This window comes from Notolabrus celidotus, chromosome 19, assembly GCF_009762535.1.
Source record: "Notolabrus celidotus isolate fNotCel1 chromosome 19, fNotCel1.pri, whole genome shotgun sequence".
NCBI classification, from domain to species: Eukaryota; Metazoa; Chordata; class Actinopteri; order Labriformes; family Labridae; genus Notolabrus; species Notolabrus celidotus.
The window spans coordinates 13,306,407-13,326,754 of record NC_048290.1 but is presented as its reverse complement, the minus strand read 5'-3'; the positions used below and the strand labels follow the sequence as shown (position 1 = coordinate 13,326,754).

The 20,348-nt window shown below is 40.4% G+C and overlaps 1 protein-coding gene across 2 annotated transcripts in view; it reads left to right on the top strand.

Moving 5' to 3' along the window:
- The window catches only part of LOC117831588 (dihydropyrimidinase-related protein 2), a 32,160-nt gene extending 12,929 nt beyond the window's left edge, over window positions 1-19,231 (top strand). For both annotated transcript variants that reach the window (XM_034710345.1, XM_034710346.1), the window contains exons 2-14: window positions 1,118-1,206; window positions 1,698-1,882; window positions 4,546-4,710; window positions 4,820-4,881; window positions 7,187-7,267; window positions 8,552-8,620; window positions 9,644-9,764; window positions 10,129-10,285; window positions 10,426-10,567; window positions 11,139-11,309; window positions 15,196-15,375; window positions 15,481-15,646; window positions 18,621-19,231. In XM_034710345.1, the coding sequence (XP_034566236.1) occupies window positions 1,118-1,206; window positions 1,698-1,882; window positions 4,546-4,710; window positions 4,820-4,881; window positions 7,187-7,267; window positions 8,552-8,620; window positions 9,644-9,764; window positions 10,129-10,285; window positions 10,426-10,567; window positions 11,139-11,309; window positions 15,196-15,375; window positions 15,481-15,646; window positions 18,621-18,712 (1,680 nt within the window). In that variant the 3' untranslated portion in view covers window positions 18,713-19,231. The remainder of the gene's footprint in view (window positions 1-1,117; window positions 1,207-1,697; window positions 1,883-4,545; window positions 4,711-4,819; window positions 4,882-7,186; window positions 7,268-8,551; window positions 8,621-9,643; window positions 9,765-10,128; window positions 10,286-10,425; window positions 10,568-11,138; window positions 11,310-15,195; window positions 15,376-15,480; window positions 15,647-18,620) is intronic.
- Window positions 19,232-20,348: the final 1,117 nt, after the last annotated feature.

The window sequence follows — 20,348 nt, the reverse complement described above, 5'->3', positions numbered from 1 at the left end:
AGGGGGTGAGGGCCTCATGGTGGGAGACTGTGGAGGTGGCAGATGCCCCCCCCCTGCTCGCTCCTTTCCTTTTCACGGAGACAAGTGTCCCAGCAGCAGGCGTGGATGATTGATTACACTGCCTGTGCTCTGATTGGCTCTCTCTGATGTCGTTACTGTGACAGCACAAACACATGAGGAGGTAGGAGTGGTGTGTCTGGAGGCGGGCTTCTGTTTTCATTGTTGCAACTGTGAATACGACCCCAAATGCTTTTAGTTAAGCAGTGCTGGAATTCAGCCGCAGAGAGAGGAGGAGAGATGAATATTAAGATCCTTTTCTGCTGTGAAATATGAAAAACCCTGCTGTTTAATGATTTAAAATGAATGCCAAAATATCCATACTGAGCCTTTTTATAGTTAAGAATTCAATTTTGGCCTGACTAGTTTTATTTGTTGTATCTGTACATTAGTTTTTTCCAGCCATGAGCAACTATGGAGGAATATAAAGGAGAAAACTGAGAATTGTAACTGATGCAATTGACGACTAATTCACACTTTTTGGACCATCCATCCATTGATGGTCGAGTGGCAGGATGTCAGCCTATCACAGGGCTAAATAAAGACAGACACTCTCACACCTACGGGCCATTCAGATTGATCGATGGTCCAAATGGAATATAGCCTCTGTACATAGGGCGCATGATGTAACCACTGAGCTGCACAGATGTCACTGTATTAGAGCGTTAAGATTGTGTTAGGAGTGTGTACTGTTTGTTTATGTTTTTTATCTGATTGTGTTTGGAGATGAAGAAACACAGAATGAGTTGAAGGACATTGCTCAGTCATGTGTTTCTTATCAGAATGCATCTTAAATTGGCCAAGCAGAGGCCGCATGCTTGAAATGTTTACTTTTAGCCGCGCGTGCCAATTTTCTCTTTTTATAAGACATTTCCCAAAATGTTTTTCATCAAACAGACTTAATCCTGCATCTAATTGAGCTGAACCGAATACTCACCCTCGTATAAAGTGTTTTTACAGACTCTAAAAGCCGGTCCTCACCTGATCAGATGTCTGGTTCTCACAGTTTCTCCTGATGAAATATTTCACGTTTTAAACTGATTCTCCTTTTGCTCCTCAGAGCGACCGTCTCCTGATCAAAGGGGGGAAGATCGTGAACGATGACCAGTCCTTCTGTGCTGACATCTATATGGAGGATGGAGTCATCAAGTGAGTTTACAGCTTTTCCTTCAGCCACTTCGAGAAAAAAACAAGAACTCCTTTTGTAAACAGAGCTATCATCAGTCCACCCCATGGATAACATGAGCCAATATACATGCATATTCAGATACATTGCCTGTACATGGGAAATATTGGAATCAAGTATGGTCTGTAAGTTAGTTACACATATAATAAGAGAAAGACATAGAAAGAGATGTTTTTGAGCTGTTAGTTGTATTTCTCTCTTAAAAGCCACCAGACTCCACTGAGAGTTATTTTGCACAACATCAAGCCGCTGGTCTAATGCTGCATAATAGATCAGTCTAAAACAAAGTGGAGAATTAATTCCAATTATACACAACACAGCTTATGAGCACACAGCAGCCTCAGTTATTTAAACAGATGTAAAACTAACTTTTAGGCTGTCTTCGTTTAATCGTTTTAGATTTATATATCTTAGTATTTCTTCCTCTGTTTAAATTGAATATTATTTTCTTCAGACAAATCGGGGAGAATCTCATTGTTCCCGGCGGGGTAAAAACCATTGATGCCCACGGCCGCATGCTGTTGCCGGGTGGCATCGACGTGCACACACGTTTCCAGATGCCTGATCGAGGCATGATCTCTGCAGACGACTTCTACCAGGGCACCAAGGCAGCGCTGGCCGGAGGAACCACCATGATCAGTAAGTCATGAGCAGAAGGATACGGCTGTTTGTTTCTCCATGTACCACATTCATTTCGAGGCTTTCCTGATATTTAAGTTTTTGCACTTTGTCTTATCCTGTAGCAGTTGTTTACTCACTGATTGGTTTTAAATGAAAATATTCAAATATGAACAGGCAGGGTGCTAGACTTCTTCATAACCCAGCCAAAATATGAAACCGTCCATCTGCTGTGAGGACTTAAAAGCCACAATTGTCAGACTGAGCCAGAAAGTCAATTAACTTTCCCTTTGGACACACAGATACTGCAGAAATGACTTTGTTCTGTTATTTAACTCTGTAAAGAGACTTCTTTAAGCTCCGTTTTTAGAATGTTTCATAAACTCTGTATTAGAGGTATTTCATTCCTCCTGTAGCTGACTCCTTCTCCCAAGCTTGGTTTAGATTACAGTCCAAAGTTAAGTTTCTCAGCCTTGCTAAACTTTAACTGTCCAAACACTGGAGTTTCAGTCTTGGTGCACAGCTAGAAACCTGCTAGCATAGAAACTAGTCAACCAGTCTCTTTTTAATGTCCCTCCTTTTTGTAATCTCTCTATTACTCTCTACCAACAGTTGGTAAATTCAAGATCTGCAATGGGCTTCATTCAATAAGCAGGATTCGTTACTACCCTCTACATACTCTAAATCCCCAAGCCCAATCATGTCATCAACATTTCTATGACTATCTCAAACAGACAGAAGACTGTTAGAAAGGTCTTTAAGCTAAATGAAGCTCCCTCCCTCTGCTGATTCAGCAGCTGAGCTCTCCTCTCCCTCACAGCAGAACAAACACTCCCAGAAGACTCATGTGATGTTGTCACCTCCAGTATATCGTTGACTGCTGCAGGGTCAGACACATCTGCAACTCTGTCGTTATGTGTTGCAGACCGATGACTGGAATGTTATTAGACACATTTGCACCAAAGTTGGAAAGTGACGAAGACGCAGTTTGAAATGGTTTTGGAGGTCCCAGCTAAACGAGTACTTCAAAGGCCAATGTGTTTAACCCTCCTGTTATGTTACGGGTCAAACTGACCCTTTTTAAAGTCTATTTTAGGCAATATATGCCCTCCAAACCAGCTAAATGCAGCATAAAAATCTGGGCAGCATGTGACAGAAGAGGTGCCGTGTTAATTCATCAACATCACTTCATAAAAATAAAAAAAATAAAAATGGAAAATAAAATAAACAAAAATCCATGGCATTTAAAACTATTGTATTTATATTTAAGGCTTTCCAATGTACATTAAAGAAAAAGTTTTAACATGGATTTGAATGAAAAATGAGTGAGTTATCCTCATTGAACCATGATCCGTGAGAATTAAAGAACACCAATGGACTAAATATTGATTTAAACGGTTAGTAATGGAGTAAAAAAATTGATTAAAACAAATGTGTATTGGGATTTTTTGGGGTTCGGACTCTTGGATAATTGAATATGCCCCGGGTCAAATTTACCCAGGAACATTATTGCTGTTCCAGAGAAACAAACATAACAGGAGGGTTAAAACCAGCAGTGCTGATCCAGGTTTAAACCTTATGTTCCATATTGTCCAGGTTTAATGAAAATAGATCTGAGTTCACATGTGCCGATGAATCACATAAAGGCTGCCAGTCTGATCCTAAAGACCTGAAGACACAGAGGCAGTGAGAAACACCTGTCAAAAAATATTGTTAGTTAATTATTGAATAATATGCTTGTTAATTAAAATGCATCACAGAAGCAATCAGCAGGCATGGTTTATCATTGTCTGACATTGCTGTGGAATATATGTCTATTGGAAAGGATGCTAACTTTTCTGTTATTCCAGTGTAGCTGGTGCTACCGTCCAAAATGGCCGATTTCATCCAATCTGTGTAGCCCTTGTTCATCTCTTAAGTAGGATTCAGTTCAACAGTGTAGAGTATGTTACACACAGGCTTCAATTTGGCTGACTTAAAAAGAAGACACATCTTTTCTCAGGTCTTCAGTTTGCAGAAATTACCGTGATTTAGAGGTGTAAAATTAAAAATGCAGGCTTTGTTGTCAGGTCTCTCTTCAACAGGAGAAGACAAGAAAAAGTCAAGCAAAACTGTTTCAGGTTTCAGCTTCTAAAATATAAGAATTTTGGCTTGCAAGTTGTTTTTCTTTAGTTTTTGACAGCTGATGAATTTAATATTGCCACCTTTGCTCCATGAAATTCTTCAGTAAATATTTTTAGATTTTCTGACATATTACTGAATTAATAATCAATTCATTATTCGAAATAACTGTTGATGTAATAACTCCCAAAAATAAACCTATTATGCCACCTGTCTGTCCTGAAGTTCAGCATCACTTATTCTGCTGTGTCCTCAGTATCAGTACCTGTGAGTAGAATATCCTTTTAAAAATGTCTGAAGAGTTTGATAGAGTTATGCTGAGCACACGTACTGTATATTGACTCTGTGAGGTGGAAACCATGAGCTGAGGATAGATAGTAAAGAGTCAGGAGTCATGTTTCCACTGGCTGTGAAAGATCAATAGGTGGCTTCCAGGTATGAACTACAATCTGTCTCCGTTAGGTTGAGAAACAACATTAGCCTGTGTTACATTTATAGTTTCACAACATGATATCAGTCAATTTGGTGTTTGATGGTTTGTGTGTGTGTGTCTGTGCTTCCAGTTGATCATGTCATCCCTGAGCTGGGTGTCAGCCTCATCACGGCCTTCGAGCAGTGGCGCGAATGGGCCGACAGCAAGTCCTGCTGTGACTACTCTCTGCATGTCGACATCCCCGAGTGGCACAAAGGCATCCAGGAGGAGATGGAGGCACTGGTGAAGGATCATGGTGCGACCACACACATAAAAAAAAAGTTACATTAGCCATTACAAATCTGTTTTAGATGTATTTTTACCTTCATGTATTCTAACACGTTCCCCCTCTCTTCTGTTGTTAGGTGTAAACTCTTTCCTGGTCTACCTCGCTTACAAGGATGTTTTCCAGCTTACTGATGCCCAGGTGGGATTCTTCTCCTCTCTTGCTTTCTTATATCCTTTATTCTTTTTTATCCCATGTGACATTAAAAAACAAACAACTCTGGATTTTGATGAGTAATGCTTTTTCAATTTTTTTATTAATTTAGTTTTAATTCAAAGGTTTTAAAGGCATGAACGTTCCAGGAACAATTTTGCTTATGTCACGGCAACACAACCTTGGCACAAGCGTTGTCTAGGGCATCCAAGCGTTGGCTGCCCATGCCATATTAAAGGAAGGAAACAGGGGGCAGTCGAGCAAAAGGCAAAAGAAAAGGCGGACCGTACCTGTAGCAACTTCTCTTTCATGGCCACAATGCACGGTTCCGGGCAGCTGAAGCTGCTTCCTTCTTACGACCCCTCAGGGTTTCAGATGAAAGTTAATTTGTGATGACATATATAACACATGACAAATAACTCAATGCAGCGGGAAAAGGGGGAGAACTTTTCCAAATGTCTACAGCGTCTCTTTCTCTTCTCGCCTCCTGCACAGGTGTCTGCCTGAGCTAATAAAGACCACAGTGTACCTGTCTCATTGGCCAATTGGTCACGTGACTAGGAAGGCCCGCCCACCTGTAGCTCGACAGCTATAACACCCATGCTCAGGACAGTGCTGCCGTAACACTTAACAGTACAAAGTGATCAAATATATGTACGAAAACAGAGTTTTTCAAACTTCAAGTCTTTGAATCCTCACTGAGTTTAGATGAAACTGAATTGGACATATTGTGGTGCTTTATTCAAATAAAATAAAATAAAATTTGAAATGAACAGAAATGACCAAACACTGTACAATAAAAACAGATCAAACTTTAGAAACCAATATGAAGAGGACAAAAACATCATAAAAGTAAAGAGGTAACTTTAATGCTGAGCTAAAATCCAAGGAATTAAAATTTCTCAAGGCAGGATCTATAAAACATGAAGTCTGGTACGCAGCGCAGCTTGCAGAGGAATCACCCTCCAGAGTTTAGAGCTGTCCCTAGAGTGTCGTTACGGTTAGTGTAACACATTACAAACTGTCTGATCGGCCTCATTGAGGTGCAGCCTCAGCTACAGGAAATCTAATTAAACTGAGATTATCCTTTAACACAACACTTTCTGCTTTGAATGAATACAAATCAGATCTGTATTAATTGTTGTTAGCCAGCTGATCATTGGTGAGAAATGAGACATGACAGCAAATAAAGTCATCAGTACACAATGATGAAGCTGTGTGCCGTGGAAGCAATAGTTGCATTTGTCAAATTTCAATTGAAGAGATAACTTTAAACTGTTGTTCTCATGTGAAAATACTGAGAGCTTCATCAAGAATGTAAAATAAAAGTATCCACATTACATTATGTTTGTTTAATCTGGCAATCTATTGTAAAGGGAGGGAGGGAGAGAGAGAGAGAGAGAGAGAGAGGGAGAGAGGGAGAGAGAGAGAGGGAGAGAGGGAGAGAGGGAGAGAGGGAGAGAGAGAGAGAGAGAGAGAGAGAGAGAGAGAGAGAGAGAGAGAGAGACTACAAAGAAGCTGATTTGGTAGATGTGATATCACAGCTGTGATTTTGACTCCTGCCCTCAGTGAACGTTTGTCTTGGCGAGACTTCATGTCACATTGATTGTCTGTGTGTTACTGTTGGGAAAGTGACTGAATAATGGAGCCATATCTCCATCAAAGCCTCAGTGTGACTCATGGCTAAAATTATTTAATCCCACATGAAAGCTGTGTTAAACACACCCGTGTTGGTCTTCGCACCTGTGTGAGGAATGCTTGCCTACAGAGTGTGGCTCAGGGTTCATTTTCCCTTGTCTCAGACTTTGACAGGTCTTTGTTGTTACTTCTTGGAGGGGATGACTCATTTGATTCATCGGTTTTCCTTCTGAGTATGAGGTTATCTTCCAGCCTGACAAATGGTCAGAGGGTGGGAGAGTCACACGAACTGGAAAATCAGGGTCAGTGTTTCATTTTAAGTCTCCAAAAAAGACAATATCATGTGTCGCTGGCAATGTAACACTTCTAACATCGTCTTTCATGTTCGACCAAGAGAACAAATCAAAGTTTGTCCGACAGGTGATTTCATCTGCCCAATACAAACCCTCTTATCTTAATCAGCAGTCTGGAATACCAGCCTGGAAGAATTCAATTAATGTGAACCAACAAATTCACATCGGCTCATGTTGTTGGTTTATAGCACATTAGTTTCGGATGAACAGTGCTAATATCTGCAGACATTGGTGCTGAGAGATGTTGAACCGATACAGAAGTGCATCCCTAATTCTTAATGTATCTTTCTTTTTTTCTGCAGGTGTATGAGGTGTTCAGTGTTATCCGGGATCTTGGAGCCATCGCCCAGGTGCACGCTGAGAATGGAGACATTGTAGCCGAGGTATGACATTTTACCTCTTACATCTATAGAGCATGGCTTTTAGCTGGATGTTGGCCTTTAAGTTCAGTCCAAGCTTTGAGTCACAAAGGGCGCTTCTTCTTATCCGAGACTTTCTGCTGCAAAGTGTTATGCCTGGTCTAGGGGTAGCCGAGGCACAAGATAAGATAAGATAAGATAAGATAAGATAAGATAAGATACTCCTTTATTCATCCCACAATGGGGAAATTCACAGAGTTACAGCAGCAATCAAGAAGGTGTACAGTGCAAGAATTCCGACAAGAATATATATAGAAAAAAAAATCCATCAGAGACGACAGTTTGGCCATAATTCTCCTGTCAGCCACCACCTCCACAGGGTCCAGGACTGACCTGGCCTTCTTCACCAGTTAGTTTAGTCTTGCTCTCCTGTATCCTGTCCGGCCACAGCAGGTGAAATCCTTCCAATGTGGCGTTAGTGAGTGTCCGGTGTTAGCTCTGTTAACAAGCATGATGCTATGCTGCCAGTGTTCCCTCTGGTGCTGGGTTAGCTCGTCCACCTTATCGTAGATAGATCTTACAGTCCCCATAACGGTGGGTGGAAGGACAGGTTAATGTCGTCTTGTCTTAGCTTGCACCTCAGTACCAGCACGTCGTCCTTGCCTCCTTCTCCTCAGCTCACAGGGAACATCAGGCCTGGCATCGACATGCTACAGCAAGTTGTGCAATTAAACAATTAAATTATTTATTTACGTAAATTACATTGAACTATAACAACTTAAGAGGAAACTAGAATTACATTCAGGGTGAACCAAGGCCAAAGTAACAAACAAACATTTGAAGTAAAGCAACTGACCTGAGAAATCAAAGAAACCAAAACACATTAACTAACCGCCCTATACCTAACAAAAACAGGAGAAACAAGATTACATAAAATGGGGGTTCACACCTAGACAACTTAACAGAAACACACTAACATATGGGAGAACAAAAGGCTAACGTGGCTGGTTGGAAGCAGAGGGAGCTGGGATTCCCGTGTCCTGTGGTGACGTCATCGCTCAGTATATATAGCGGCAAGACCTCCGATCCAGCCAATCAGCTGCCGAGCTGAAGTCCAATGAAATCACGTCCCAAATCATGAGCGCACTTGTAAAGGCAAGAGAGACAGCAACATGCAACGTCCACATAGACACACTCTCAATAAACATAGAAATACACAAATTACGACGTGTTGGATATCTACACATGACTCCAAGTCTTGTATTTCAACTGTGATTATATTTGTTTGTGTCTGCTGTGTGTCTTTAGGAGCAGCGCAAAATCCTGGAGCAAGGGATCAATGGGCCCGAGGGACACGTGTTGAGCCATCCTGAGGAGGTAAGAGAGACTTATAGCTCCGTGCAGACTCACTAAGTATTTGGATTTTTTTGGGTGAAAGTATATTAAAACTTTAGGAAGACATCACTGATGCCTAAATAACTTTCTAGCCGTAGTAGCTGTGGGTGTTGTGTTGTCTGACAGCTCCTCAGTGAAGCGGTTTGTGACTCAGCATTATATGTTTATTTGGAAACAACAGATCCATTACAAACTAGAGCACATCCCCTTGATAAATCACTGCTGTTACTCACCAGCGCCAGATCTGGCAACAAAGTAGTGAATGAAATTTGAAGAGTTATGGCAGTGTTGTTTGTGACTGAAACTTTTTCACAGAGAAGTGTTTTTTTTTAAAATAAAAACAAGGTTACTCTGTCCAAAAGGATTTGTAGACAAGACGACAGTGTTCTTTTTTTCTAGGAGGATTTTATTAGTGTTTGTCTTTGAAATGTCACAACCTGTCAGTCTCATTTTTCAAAAGAATGTTCCAAAGAGCACTTCAGCACTTTGCCTTCTGATTTTGTTGCTATGGATTGAAAACAAAAAGGAAAATAAAGCACGCTTTTATATTGTTGGATTAATTCTTTGCTGATTTCTTGAAAAGATTTAAAATAACAGGATGGATCGTTGTTTCTGTAACAGAAATGGCAAGCTTCAGCCAGCAGCTGGTTAGCTTGGCTTAGCACACAGATTTGTGAAGTGGGAAAACAGCAAGCTTAGCCACATCCAAAGTGACAGTCACACCTACTAGTACCTCTTAAGCTCATTAGATAATATATGAAGTTATCTTTTTCAAATCAGTGCCAAAACCTAAGGGGAGGTTTGTTTGATCAGAAAAAATTTTCAGTCACTTTGATTGTTTTTAACTTGATTAATGCTGCATAATTATCTTCATCTTTGACTTCAATTCTAAAGTGATGAGATAAATCAGACATAGAGTATTTCAATTAATGCAGAAGAAGAAAATAATGTAGTTCCTGCAGCCCTGTTGTCACATCTTGTTTAATGATGAAAACCTCTCCACAGGTGGAGGCGGAGGCTGTAAACCGCTCTGTGACTGTGGCCAATCAGACCAACTGCCCCCTCTACATCACCAAGGTGATGAGCAAGAGTGCTGCTGATGTCATCGCTCAGGCCAGGAAGAAAGGTGAGACTCGGATACTGAAGATTTTCAGAACCTGCTTTAATGAAATCAACATTTTCTGCTCAATTTGCCACAAATGTACTGTCACTTTCCCAAAACCAGAGACCACAGAAACCAGACTTTAAAGAAAACCTCAGACTACTCCACTAACAATGACTTCATTGGCTAATTTGTGGTTTTCCACACTTATGTTTAGGGTTTGGACAAAAAAAAAAAAACCCTGCCTCAAACTACTTTAAAAGCTCAGTTTCCAACAGACACAATAGATCTGACAGAGAACAGATGGAAGCATATTCAACACTGACAACAAGCATCCACTTGATGTACATGAAACAACTTTAGTTTTATAAATGAATTTGATTTTCAGGAACTGTGGTCTATGGAGAGCCAATCACTGCAAGCCTGGGAACAGACGGTTCTCACTATTGGAGCAAGAACTGGGCTAAGGCAGCTGCTTACGTCACATCCCCTCCCCTGAGCCCCGACCCGACCACGCCAGACTATCTCAACTCTCTGCTCTCCTGGTGAGAACATTCAAACTGGACATCCAGTGAATATTCTGATACAAGTGTTAGACTGTCTGTTACAACCAACGTAATATCACTGCAGTTTAAAACACAATATCCATTCTTTTTCTCTTTCTGCACTTTGAATCTCTGTGTAGTGGTGACCTGCAGGTGACAGGGAGCGCGCACTGTCCCTTTAATACGGCTCAGCGCGCTGTAGGCAAAGATGACTTCAGCTTGATCCCTGAAGGTGTCAACGGCACTGAGGAGAGGATGTCTATCATCTGGGACAAGTGTGTGGTACGTGTGGTCATACTTTTATTTTTCTCCTAGGAAATTAGGCAACCAATAAGGCAACCAATAGAAACACTACTTAAACTTGTTTTATATAATTTATTTCTATCATAATAAAGCGAGATCTCTAAAAATTCAATTTAGACTCAGTTTAAAACTTGCTATAGAAAGAGACGTGGTTGTTTTACACAAGAGATTTGTATTAATCAATGTTTTTGGTTGTAAAAACTTAAGATCATACTTGTCATGCAATCACAGCAGCTTCTTGTCCTTGAAGGCCACAGTTGCTTTACCTTTGCATCAAGATGGGAGAGTTTTAATCCAGAATCATTCTCATTTCTACACAGTCTGCCTTAAACATCAGCAGATCACCGTGGTCATGGTCGCTGCAGTAACATGTTGACAGTAGCACAAAGCATTATTATGTAGAAGTCCAGCCTCACAGTTCTGGTAGCATAGCTGCAGATTTTTAGTCTCTTTGATTTCTGAGATGAATATCAGGTTCTCCTAAACAAAGAAATCTAACTAAGACAGCAACCTCTGTAATGTTCTCACTCTCTGCTCTGACTCATTTCAGGTGACGGGAAAGATGGATGAAAACCAGTTTGTGGCAGTGACCAGCACTAACGCTGCAAAAATCTTCAACCTCTACCCTCGCAAGGGTCGTATCGCTGTAGGTTCGGATGCTGACCTGGTGCTGTGGGACCCGGACATTACAAAGATTATCTCTGCCAAGAGCCACAACTCGGTAGGAACTTAACTTGATAATATGTGTGACTGCTATTTGCTTTAATGTCTTCATGAAAAGTGGAACCCAAAGACAGAACATTCTTCAAACACTACACATGGTGACTCCAAGGGTTTAGGTTATCTATACTGTTGTTGTATCGTAAATGCAGACACTCTAACAGCAGATGAATCTCTGGAATTAAAGTGATAACTTATTTCTTGCAGAAGTGGTGCTCATAGTGCTTATCAAAAGAGCTTTTGAAGGCAAATAATAAACATTAAAATCTATCTTGCTTCAAAAATGTTTTATGGATAACTGCCCAGGTTTGAAGAGGGAAGAAATAGTCTGGATGTTGAACAAAATTCTCCATAGAAGGACCCAACTTCAGCTTTGATTTGTGTTGTGTATGGAGCCCTCCAGGTGCCCCAGTATCAAATTTGTTTGCAAATCTGCATGCATGCATTACAAATCTGTACCCACAGATTACAAATCCATGCACATGGACATCAAACTGTGCACAGTACCCACAGATTTGCAAACCATGTGCACATAGATTTGAGCTGGCACCAGGGGATCCTAAGTTATGGGCCGGACTTTTATAGAATGAATTGTTTTAATAGAAAAGGAAAGGGTCTTCTTCAAACTTCTTCAAGCATGAAGCAATATTACAATTCAGTTAAAACAAGCAAGCATGTGATTCCAAGTGAACGTCATTTTAGATTCAAATACAACATAAAGTATTCTTCAAAATGATAATTACAGATAAGATTGCAGTTGATGTGAAAGATCATCAGGTTCATTAGTCCACTTTTTGTTCCATGGTCGTCTGAATGCTGAACAGGGCGTCGGCCTCATACAGCATCAAGGGAATGATGTCATCCTTAAAATCTGCAATGGCAACTTGAACACATAGTTTCTGATTGTTAGCAGGCAGATCACTGTGCATCTGCATCTGTGTGTGTGCACGTGTGCATGTGTGTGTGACTGCGTGAGAGAGAGAGTTTTGCCTGTGTGTAAGTTCCTGGCATGTGTGTGCTTAAGCCCGTCATGTTCTCTGGTTTCCTTTTATTCCGCTTAGTCAGAAAATGACGGATTTATGTTCATGGGGGAAACTGCTCATTTGGAGTGTGTATGCATGAATGGTTGTGTGTTTGTGTGTATATGTATGTGTCTGTGTATTACAGGGTAGTCCAGCCCACTGGTGATCTCATTTCAGGCATTTTGAGTCCACCAGATTGCCATGACCTCAGCTTTAGCTCCAGTAGCTCTTAAGAGAGGGTAGTCATCCAGCTTGCAAATTTGTCACATGGCAACTGCCCCACACTAACTGTCCACACACTCGCACAAACCCAAAACACAAACACACACACAAACACCCAGACCACTCATACAACCTCTCTATCTTTTTACCTTCCCTGGTAGGCGAGCTGACGACTCCATTCTCACTTGTTTTACTATTTCACCGAGTGATTAGCTTTTCTTTCTTCATTATTTCTCAGCTTAAATTAGAGCCACAGCTCAGAGTGTTGGTTCAAAAGATGTCCAGATACCAGTTTTTCCTTAGCAATGCATATTTGATAAATACACTTAAGTATTGACCAATGCCAAGTACCTCCAATATTAAAGTAATCAGAAACAAACTTAACGTTGGTGTAAAACTCTGATTGCTAATGTTTGCAAGCTTTGTTATGGTCTTTACTAGATCTTGAATGTTGTTTTTTGTTATTGTCTGATGAAAATGTACCTCATACACGTCGACTTTTTTGGAAATTTCATTAGTTGTGATAATAGTTTGGTGCCAAATTGGCATCTAGCCGATTACCCATACATATTTGTGGTATTGCAGGGCAATATCAGTACTGTTATTGCGACTGTAACTGCTGTGGTTTGTGCTGTTCATGCATAAAAATATCTCAAGAGCACTTTGACATTTTTTTTTTCAAATTAGGCACAACCATTTGGTTTGAATGGAGGTTCAGGTTCAGGGCCAGGTTCAGGTTACTTTATTTGTACCCGTAGGTAAACTTGTTTTGCAGCCAGTGAGATGTTAGGTCAATACAGAATAACAAGATAGATGTCAGACAGAACAAACTACTTAATGTGCAAAACATACAAAAATATCCTAAAACTAATCTAACAGTGAAAATGGTGAAATTAATAGACATGATAAAATGATAAAAGTGCTAAAGGTTCCATTTAAAACGCATATCAGAAAACAGTCAACCAATAAAAATGATAGAAACACATGAATAAATGGAGGCAATAAGGATTTAAATTTGGTAGTGAAAGGTCAAAGTTGTTGTGATCTTTTGAGAATGTTCTTGGTCACAGCTTTTTGGTTTATCCACGAGTTGTGACATAATTTCTTATGAATGTCTGAGTGGAGAAAATTGATGACAGAAGTGATGACATATTTGACCCAAAAAGAAAAGGTCAACTTTAACTTCAAATCATTGCATCATGGAAAAATACTTCACTGGCACCTGTTTCTACGGCATTCCTGTGAACCTCTGGATGTAATATCCTCAATTTGAAATGTACTTGGACTGAAATCTGAACTGTTTAAATTATGGTGGTACAAGGTCCAGCTCACTGTGACCTCATATCCACCCATTTCTCTTGCATGGGATGTCTCAGAGAATTTAATCATACCCAGGTTATTTTTTATTTTTGCATCACTCCGAAAGACCAACACCATCTGTAACTGGTTATTTGACAATCTCCTCTCTACCTCTTCTGTACTTGTTATTCTGTTGTCACAGGAATGTCAGCTGACAATCACATGCTCTGCTCAGACATGGACATTGTTCTGTTTTCAGGGTGATGTCTTCTTCCTGTGGGAAACACGTAAATACGTACACTGAAACGTATGTGTTTGCAGAGACATACGACCATGAAGCTGTAACTCTGGTTTGATATTTGAAACCAAAGGCAGCTCTTTAAACTCTCTGAATCAGTTAAGCTCCTTTCACAAGCGCACTTTAATCCGTGAACGTTCTGGCAATTTTACACAGTGGCATCATTTGTGAACACAACTGAAAGTCCATCTACATGGCTGTAGCAGTTAATCAGATAAATACAGAGTGAGACTTTCATAAATCTGTGACCTAAAGCAGCAAACAGCACGTGGTACTCAGAGATTACATCATCTTTAGGAAAGGAAAAACACAGCTCGAAAAGATGAATCGTTGTATCTCTACTCTGAAGGCTTCTCTGTGATGGTTTCATGTATTGGTGTTAGTGTTACGAAATAAAAGCAACTGTTCATCACAGCTGGCTGTCAGAGAAAAACTACAACATTTCTCACATCCACAAAATGAAAATCTGTAACGATTCTATCTAGTTCATATCTAGAATCATGGATTATACTGAAAATGTAAAATGATTGCATAACAATTACGTCATTATACAAGAAAAGTAGATGCTTCAGACCCTAAACTAGATTTTAGTGTTCAATTATGAATATACTCAGGGAGAACAGGGTTGGTTGTCACACTTTTTACTGTTTTGATGATTGCTCATCATCAAAACATCTTTTAATGGTCATTCCTACATTAAATTGAAGCTTAAGGTGTTGGCTTCAAATGTGTATCCCTCTCATTTTCCAACTCATTGTAACAAAGAGGCAATAAACTATCAAAGACACTCTGACACATTGTGACAACTAACCCCATCACGGGGATGGTTGTCACACACTATGGGGATGGTTGTCACAATGGTATTTTAATGGGAAAAATCTTTTAAAAAAGCCAAGCAAAAAGGTCAAGTTAACATCTGGCCACAGCACAGAACACAGTATGTTGAGTTTGGATAGTATGTGCTTTATGTGATGTTGTACTTCAAACCCTTAAACGTTTATCTTCCTTCTTGTTATTTAATTGAATCTTACCGTTCTCTTCTACAGACTGTGGAGTACAACATCTTTGAAGGCACAGAGGTGCGCGGTGGGCCTCTGGTGGTGATCAGCCAGGGCAAGATCGTCTTGGAGGAAGGGACCCTCCACGCCACTGAGGGCTCGGGACGCTACGTGGCCCGAAAACCTTTCCCTGACTACGTGTACAAGAGAATAAAGGCTCGCAGCAGGGTACAGTTCTGCTCTTTTTCAGGCAAAATCGTGTGAAATGTTCAGCAGATATGTCCATGTTTCTAATAACCGTCCTGACTGTTGCATCTTGTTCCTCAAATGTAGCTGGCTGAGCTGAGGGGTGTACCCAGAGGACTGTACGATGGTCCAGTCTGTGAGGTGTCAGTTACCCCCAAAACAATGACTCCTGCCTCCTCTGCCAAGACCTCACCTGCCAAGCAGCCCAACCAGCCCGTCCGTAATCTGCACCAGTCTGGATTCAGCCTATCTGGTCAGTCCAATCATTAGTTTTCTGTCATCATTTTTTTATGTTTGCACTATTTTATAACCTAACATACCTTATGTTTTGCACATGCTTACTCTGGTAACAATCAGCAATCCTCCAGTTGTGAGGATGTGTCTGAAAAACTGCTAAAATGGTTTAAAACAAGGCTCACATGTAAGAGGCATGAAATCTTCTGCACTGGTGTATTCCTCTACTCCTAAGTATGACTGCTAGATTCCACAGACATCCATAAATTGAGCTAAGGTATGCTCAGGTCACCATTATCTCCCCTCTGCACGCAGCTGCATAAAGAGGAGCATTCATGACATTTTTTCAGAACATTAGAAACACACCAGCATCGGATCTGTCAGTGCCAATTTTGACCAAATAAATCCCTTTGAATGAACTTCCTGTAAATAAATAAATAAATCATCTTATGGCACACTTTTGTAAAATCAATGCAAAGTTCAACTTGGGTTATACTTGGGATGTGATTTTACATTAACTTGCAGCGTACAGGCAGTGGTTTAGCTATGTTTTTATGAGTCGTATATGTTATTAGGATTGTACAAATTCAAACAAAAAATGTATTATAAGGCTTTTTACATGTATGATTCTCAGCTTCACACTCTAAGGTGAATTTCTATCGAAGGGAAATGGTGATAGCTGGTTGACTCAGCATAATTTAAGAACTTAAGGTAAAATCTTGTGATAATGAAGCTGTAATAGAGACTCTGGGAATAAACTTTATACTCAAATGAGTATAAAATGTGTTTTTTAAATCAGACAAGAAGATATGTTTTCTTTAATATTGATGAGGTGTATTGTGTTGTGTTTTAGGTTCATTGTTAGCTTGCTTTAAAGCTGGGGTTGGTAGTCAGGTTTAGATACACTTTTTGTTATACTGGTTAAAATGATCTTTATGTCTCGATGGCAATCAATACATAATGTGTTCTTAAAAAAGAGAAAAAAAGCTGCTATCTACAGCCGGAGTAAACCTGGGAAAACACCAACCAATCACCGTCATTAGGGTCCAATTTATAAAACCAATGAAATCCTGTCCTGCCGTTCAGCCCGCCTTCTGCGCGTACATTTCCCCGGCGTGTACCCCGGCAGTCCATTCTTGCATAATCAATGCTTGGAGTTTGTCAGAATTTGTGGGTTTTTGATTGTCCACCCGCCTCTTGAGGATTGACCACAAGTTCTCAATGGGATTAAGATCTGGGGAGTTTCCTGGCCAAGGGCCCAAAATCTTAATGTTTTGTTCCCTGAGCCATTTTGTTATGACTTTTGCTTTATGGCAAGGTGCTCCATCATGCTGGAAAAGGCATTCTTTATCACCAAACTGCCCTTGGATGGTTGGGAGAAGTTGCTCTCGGAGGACGTTCTGGTACCATGGCTGTGTTTTTAGGCAAGATTGTGAGAGAGCCCACTCCCTTGACCGTAAAGCAACCCCACACATGAATGGTCTCAGGATGCTTCACTGTTGGCAAGAGACAGGACTGATGGTAGCGCTCACCTCGTCTTCTCCGAACAAGCCTTCCTCCTGATGCCCCAAACAATCGGAAAGTGGATTCATCAGAGAAAATGACTTTACCCCAGTGCTCAGCAGTCCAGTCCCTGTACCTTCTGCAGAATATCAGTCTGTCCCTGATGTTTTTACTGGAGAGAAGTGGCTTCTTTGCTGCCCTCCTTGACACCAGGCCTTCCTCCAAAAGTCTTCGCCTCACTGTGCGTGCAGATGCACTCACACCTGCCTGCTGCCATTCCTGAGCAAGCTCTGCACTGGTGGTGGCCCGATCCCGCAGCTGTAACACCTTCAGGAGACGGTCCTGGCGCTTGCTGGACTTTCTTGGGCGCCCTGGAGCCTGTTTGGCAACAATTGAACCTCTCTCCTTGAAGTTCTTGATAATTCGATAGACGGTTGACTGAGGTGCAATCTTACTCGCTGCTATAAACTCTCCTGTTAGGCCCTTTTTGTGCAATGCAATGATGGCTGCACGTGTTTCCTTGCAGGTAACCATGGCTAACAGATGAGGAACAATGGTGTCATGCACCATCTTCCTTTTAAAGTGTCCAGTCACTCAATCATGACAGATTGATCGCCAGCCTTGTCCTCATCAACACCCACACCTGTGTTAATGTGTGTGACACCTGTGTGTCATTGAAATGATGTTAGCTGGTCCTTTTGTGGCAGGGCGGAAATGCAGTGGAAATGTGTTTTTGGTGATAAAGTTTGTTTTCAAGGCAAAGAGGGACTTTGCAATTAATTGCAGTTGAGCTGATCACTCCTCATAACATTCTGGAGTATATGCAAATTGCCATTATAAAAACTGAAACAGCAGACTTTGTGAAAATTGATAGTTGTGTCATTCTCAAAACTTTTGGCCATGACTGTAGAGTGATCTGCGCAACTTTGCAACTAGCTTGTCTAGCAAGTCGGCTATCTAGTATCTGTCACTACTTTAAACAACATTTCTGTTCTTTTCTGAGATAAAAAGGTCCAACAGCTTAAATAATAAGTCACTTCAATATACTGATTTATTTATCCTTTTATCAGGGGTGAAAAGTAACTGATTAAATTTACTGACATTACTCTAAAGACCGTACTTTTATTTTTACTGAAGTATTTTCTGTGGGAAGTCTTGTTCTTGGCTACATTTTAAATAGCATCTGTTACTTATAAAAATGCTGAAATCATTACAAGGAAGACTTTGGTAAAATTGAAAGTATATTCAAAGATTAATCCTCCTCAGGACAGGAACTTATTGGTAGAATATTGCTTTTACAAAACTGACTTACTTTTATTTTGGCTAATTCAAGTAACTCATAGTTTTACATCTATGTCTGTAAAATCTCATCAAAGTAAGTAACTACTTTTAATTGAGTAGAATATTCTTCCCAACCCTGCCTGTTATTTTGTAATATTTCATGTTTAAGATACAAACTCCTGTGGTTATCTTTCCATGTAATGCCACAGGTGCTCAGGTTGATGACAACATTCCCCGCCGGAACACCCAGCGCATCGTGGCCCCACCAGGTGGCCGGGCGAACATCACCAGCCTGGGTTAGAGATCCACCGTCAGCCGCTGAGGAGGAAACAAGGATTTGAGGGAGGACGTCCACAAGGAGCTGAGAGGTCGAGAAGCCGCTCATCGAGACCTGAGCCGAAACCTTCTGAGCACCCGGTTCTGGACATCCATCAGCCTCGAACTTTCACCTCCTCCTTTGCAGCTTTTCCACGCACCCACTCTCCTCCTCCCTGAAACCTACTCCCAGAGGACACAGTCAGAAACAAAAAACAAAAAAGGTCTGCCTCATATGATGGAAAAAGAGAAAAAAAAAAAGGAAACACTTCTTATTTGAGCACTTTTGATTGCATTATTTACAATAGTTTTTTTATACTGTATTTTTCCCTGCCATGTATACTTTGATGTTTGTTTTACTGTTGTTTAATAGAGGGGTTGAGTGAGACTGAACTGAATTACTTACAGTTAAGAAAAGCGGATAATTGTCATGCAGGAAGTCCATTGTTTCCATTTTTTCTTTTCACTTTGAGAGTAATTTAAATGAAGCGTGGGTACAAAACCAGTTTTTGTTTTTCTGTCTTTCTTAAATAGGCCAAACAGTAGGTTGCTTGAAGCTGAACAGTCTTACAGCTTATTCATTTATCAAATAACTCTTCAAGCTGTTTACTAGCCATGATTTAGACTAAGTTGCACTGCAATAGCTTCACTTTCCAGTGCATTGTTATCCGTCACACACTGTTATAATTGATAACCAAATGATTATTTAAAAGAAGAAAAGCTTTCGGATATTAAAAGCATTAAATAACAGTAATCTTTTATAAGGGTATTAAATTATCTTTGCACTGGCTCTTTCCCACCTGTGGCTGGCCAAAGGTACATAAGTAAAAATCCATCCTCCATATTTGGCAGCTGCCTTAGAGTTTGTGAGTCTTTTAGAGCAGAAGGAGCTTTGGCAGGAAGTAGATTGAGCTTTATACCTCATTTCTAAACGTCAGGATGAAGTTAAGTGGGAGAACTAGATGAAAGATTCAAGGAGGAAAGAGAAAGTAGTATTTGGTGTCATTTCAAACTCGACCTTTCCTTGCCTTTATGGTGTTTTAAAGAAAACTTTGCAGAGTTTGTGAATGATGCTGTTCCTTCTCATCATTTCCAGCTTGTTTGCATTCCTGTAAATCATAAAAGTCCAAATTTCTGATTGATAGCTGCTGAAGCACCTGATAACCGTCCATCACCTAGCAGTGCATTTACATCCAGAATGTCTCTCCTCCTTCTAAATGCGACTGTTTTCTACTCATCTGAGTCCCTCTTTCCTTTCTACTCTTTATGTGCCTGAAACCCACAGAAGTTGTACTGATAGTTTGATTGTTTTTTTGTTATGTTATTCTTTTTGAGGTAAGTGAAGGATGTAAGATAAAAAGATGTAAATTAGCCAGGATTAACCGATTCAAAGGTGCCAGATTTTGCGATTTCATAGGGCCTACTCTGTCGGTAGAGCCCCTGGAAAGACGAAATACGCTCGATATCTTGAAATGTTTTAATGTGTTAGAGTTTTTAACTTGTTGTCAAACTGCTTTTTAGTGTCATTCTGTAACTAGGTGCCTAAGGGCTGAGCACTATTGATTTACGCTTGAAAGTAGACATGAGCTAATGTACTTTTGACTAGTGTGCAGTGTTGATGT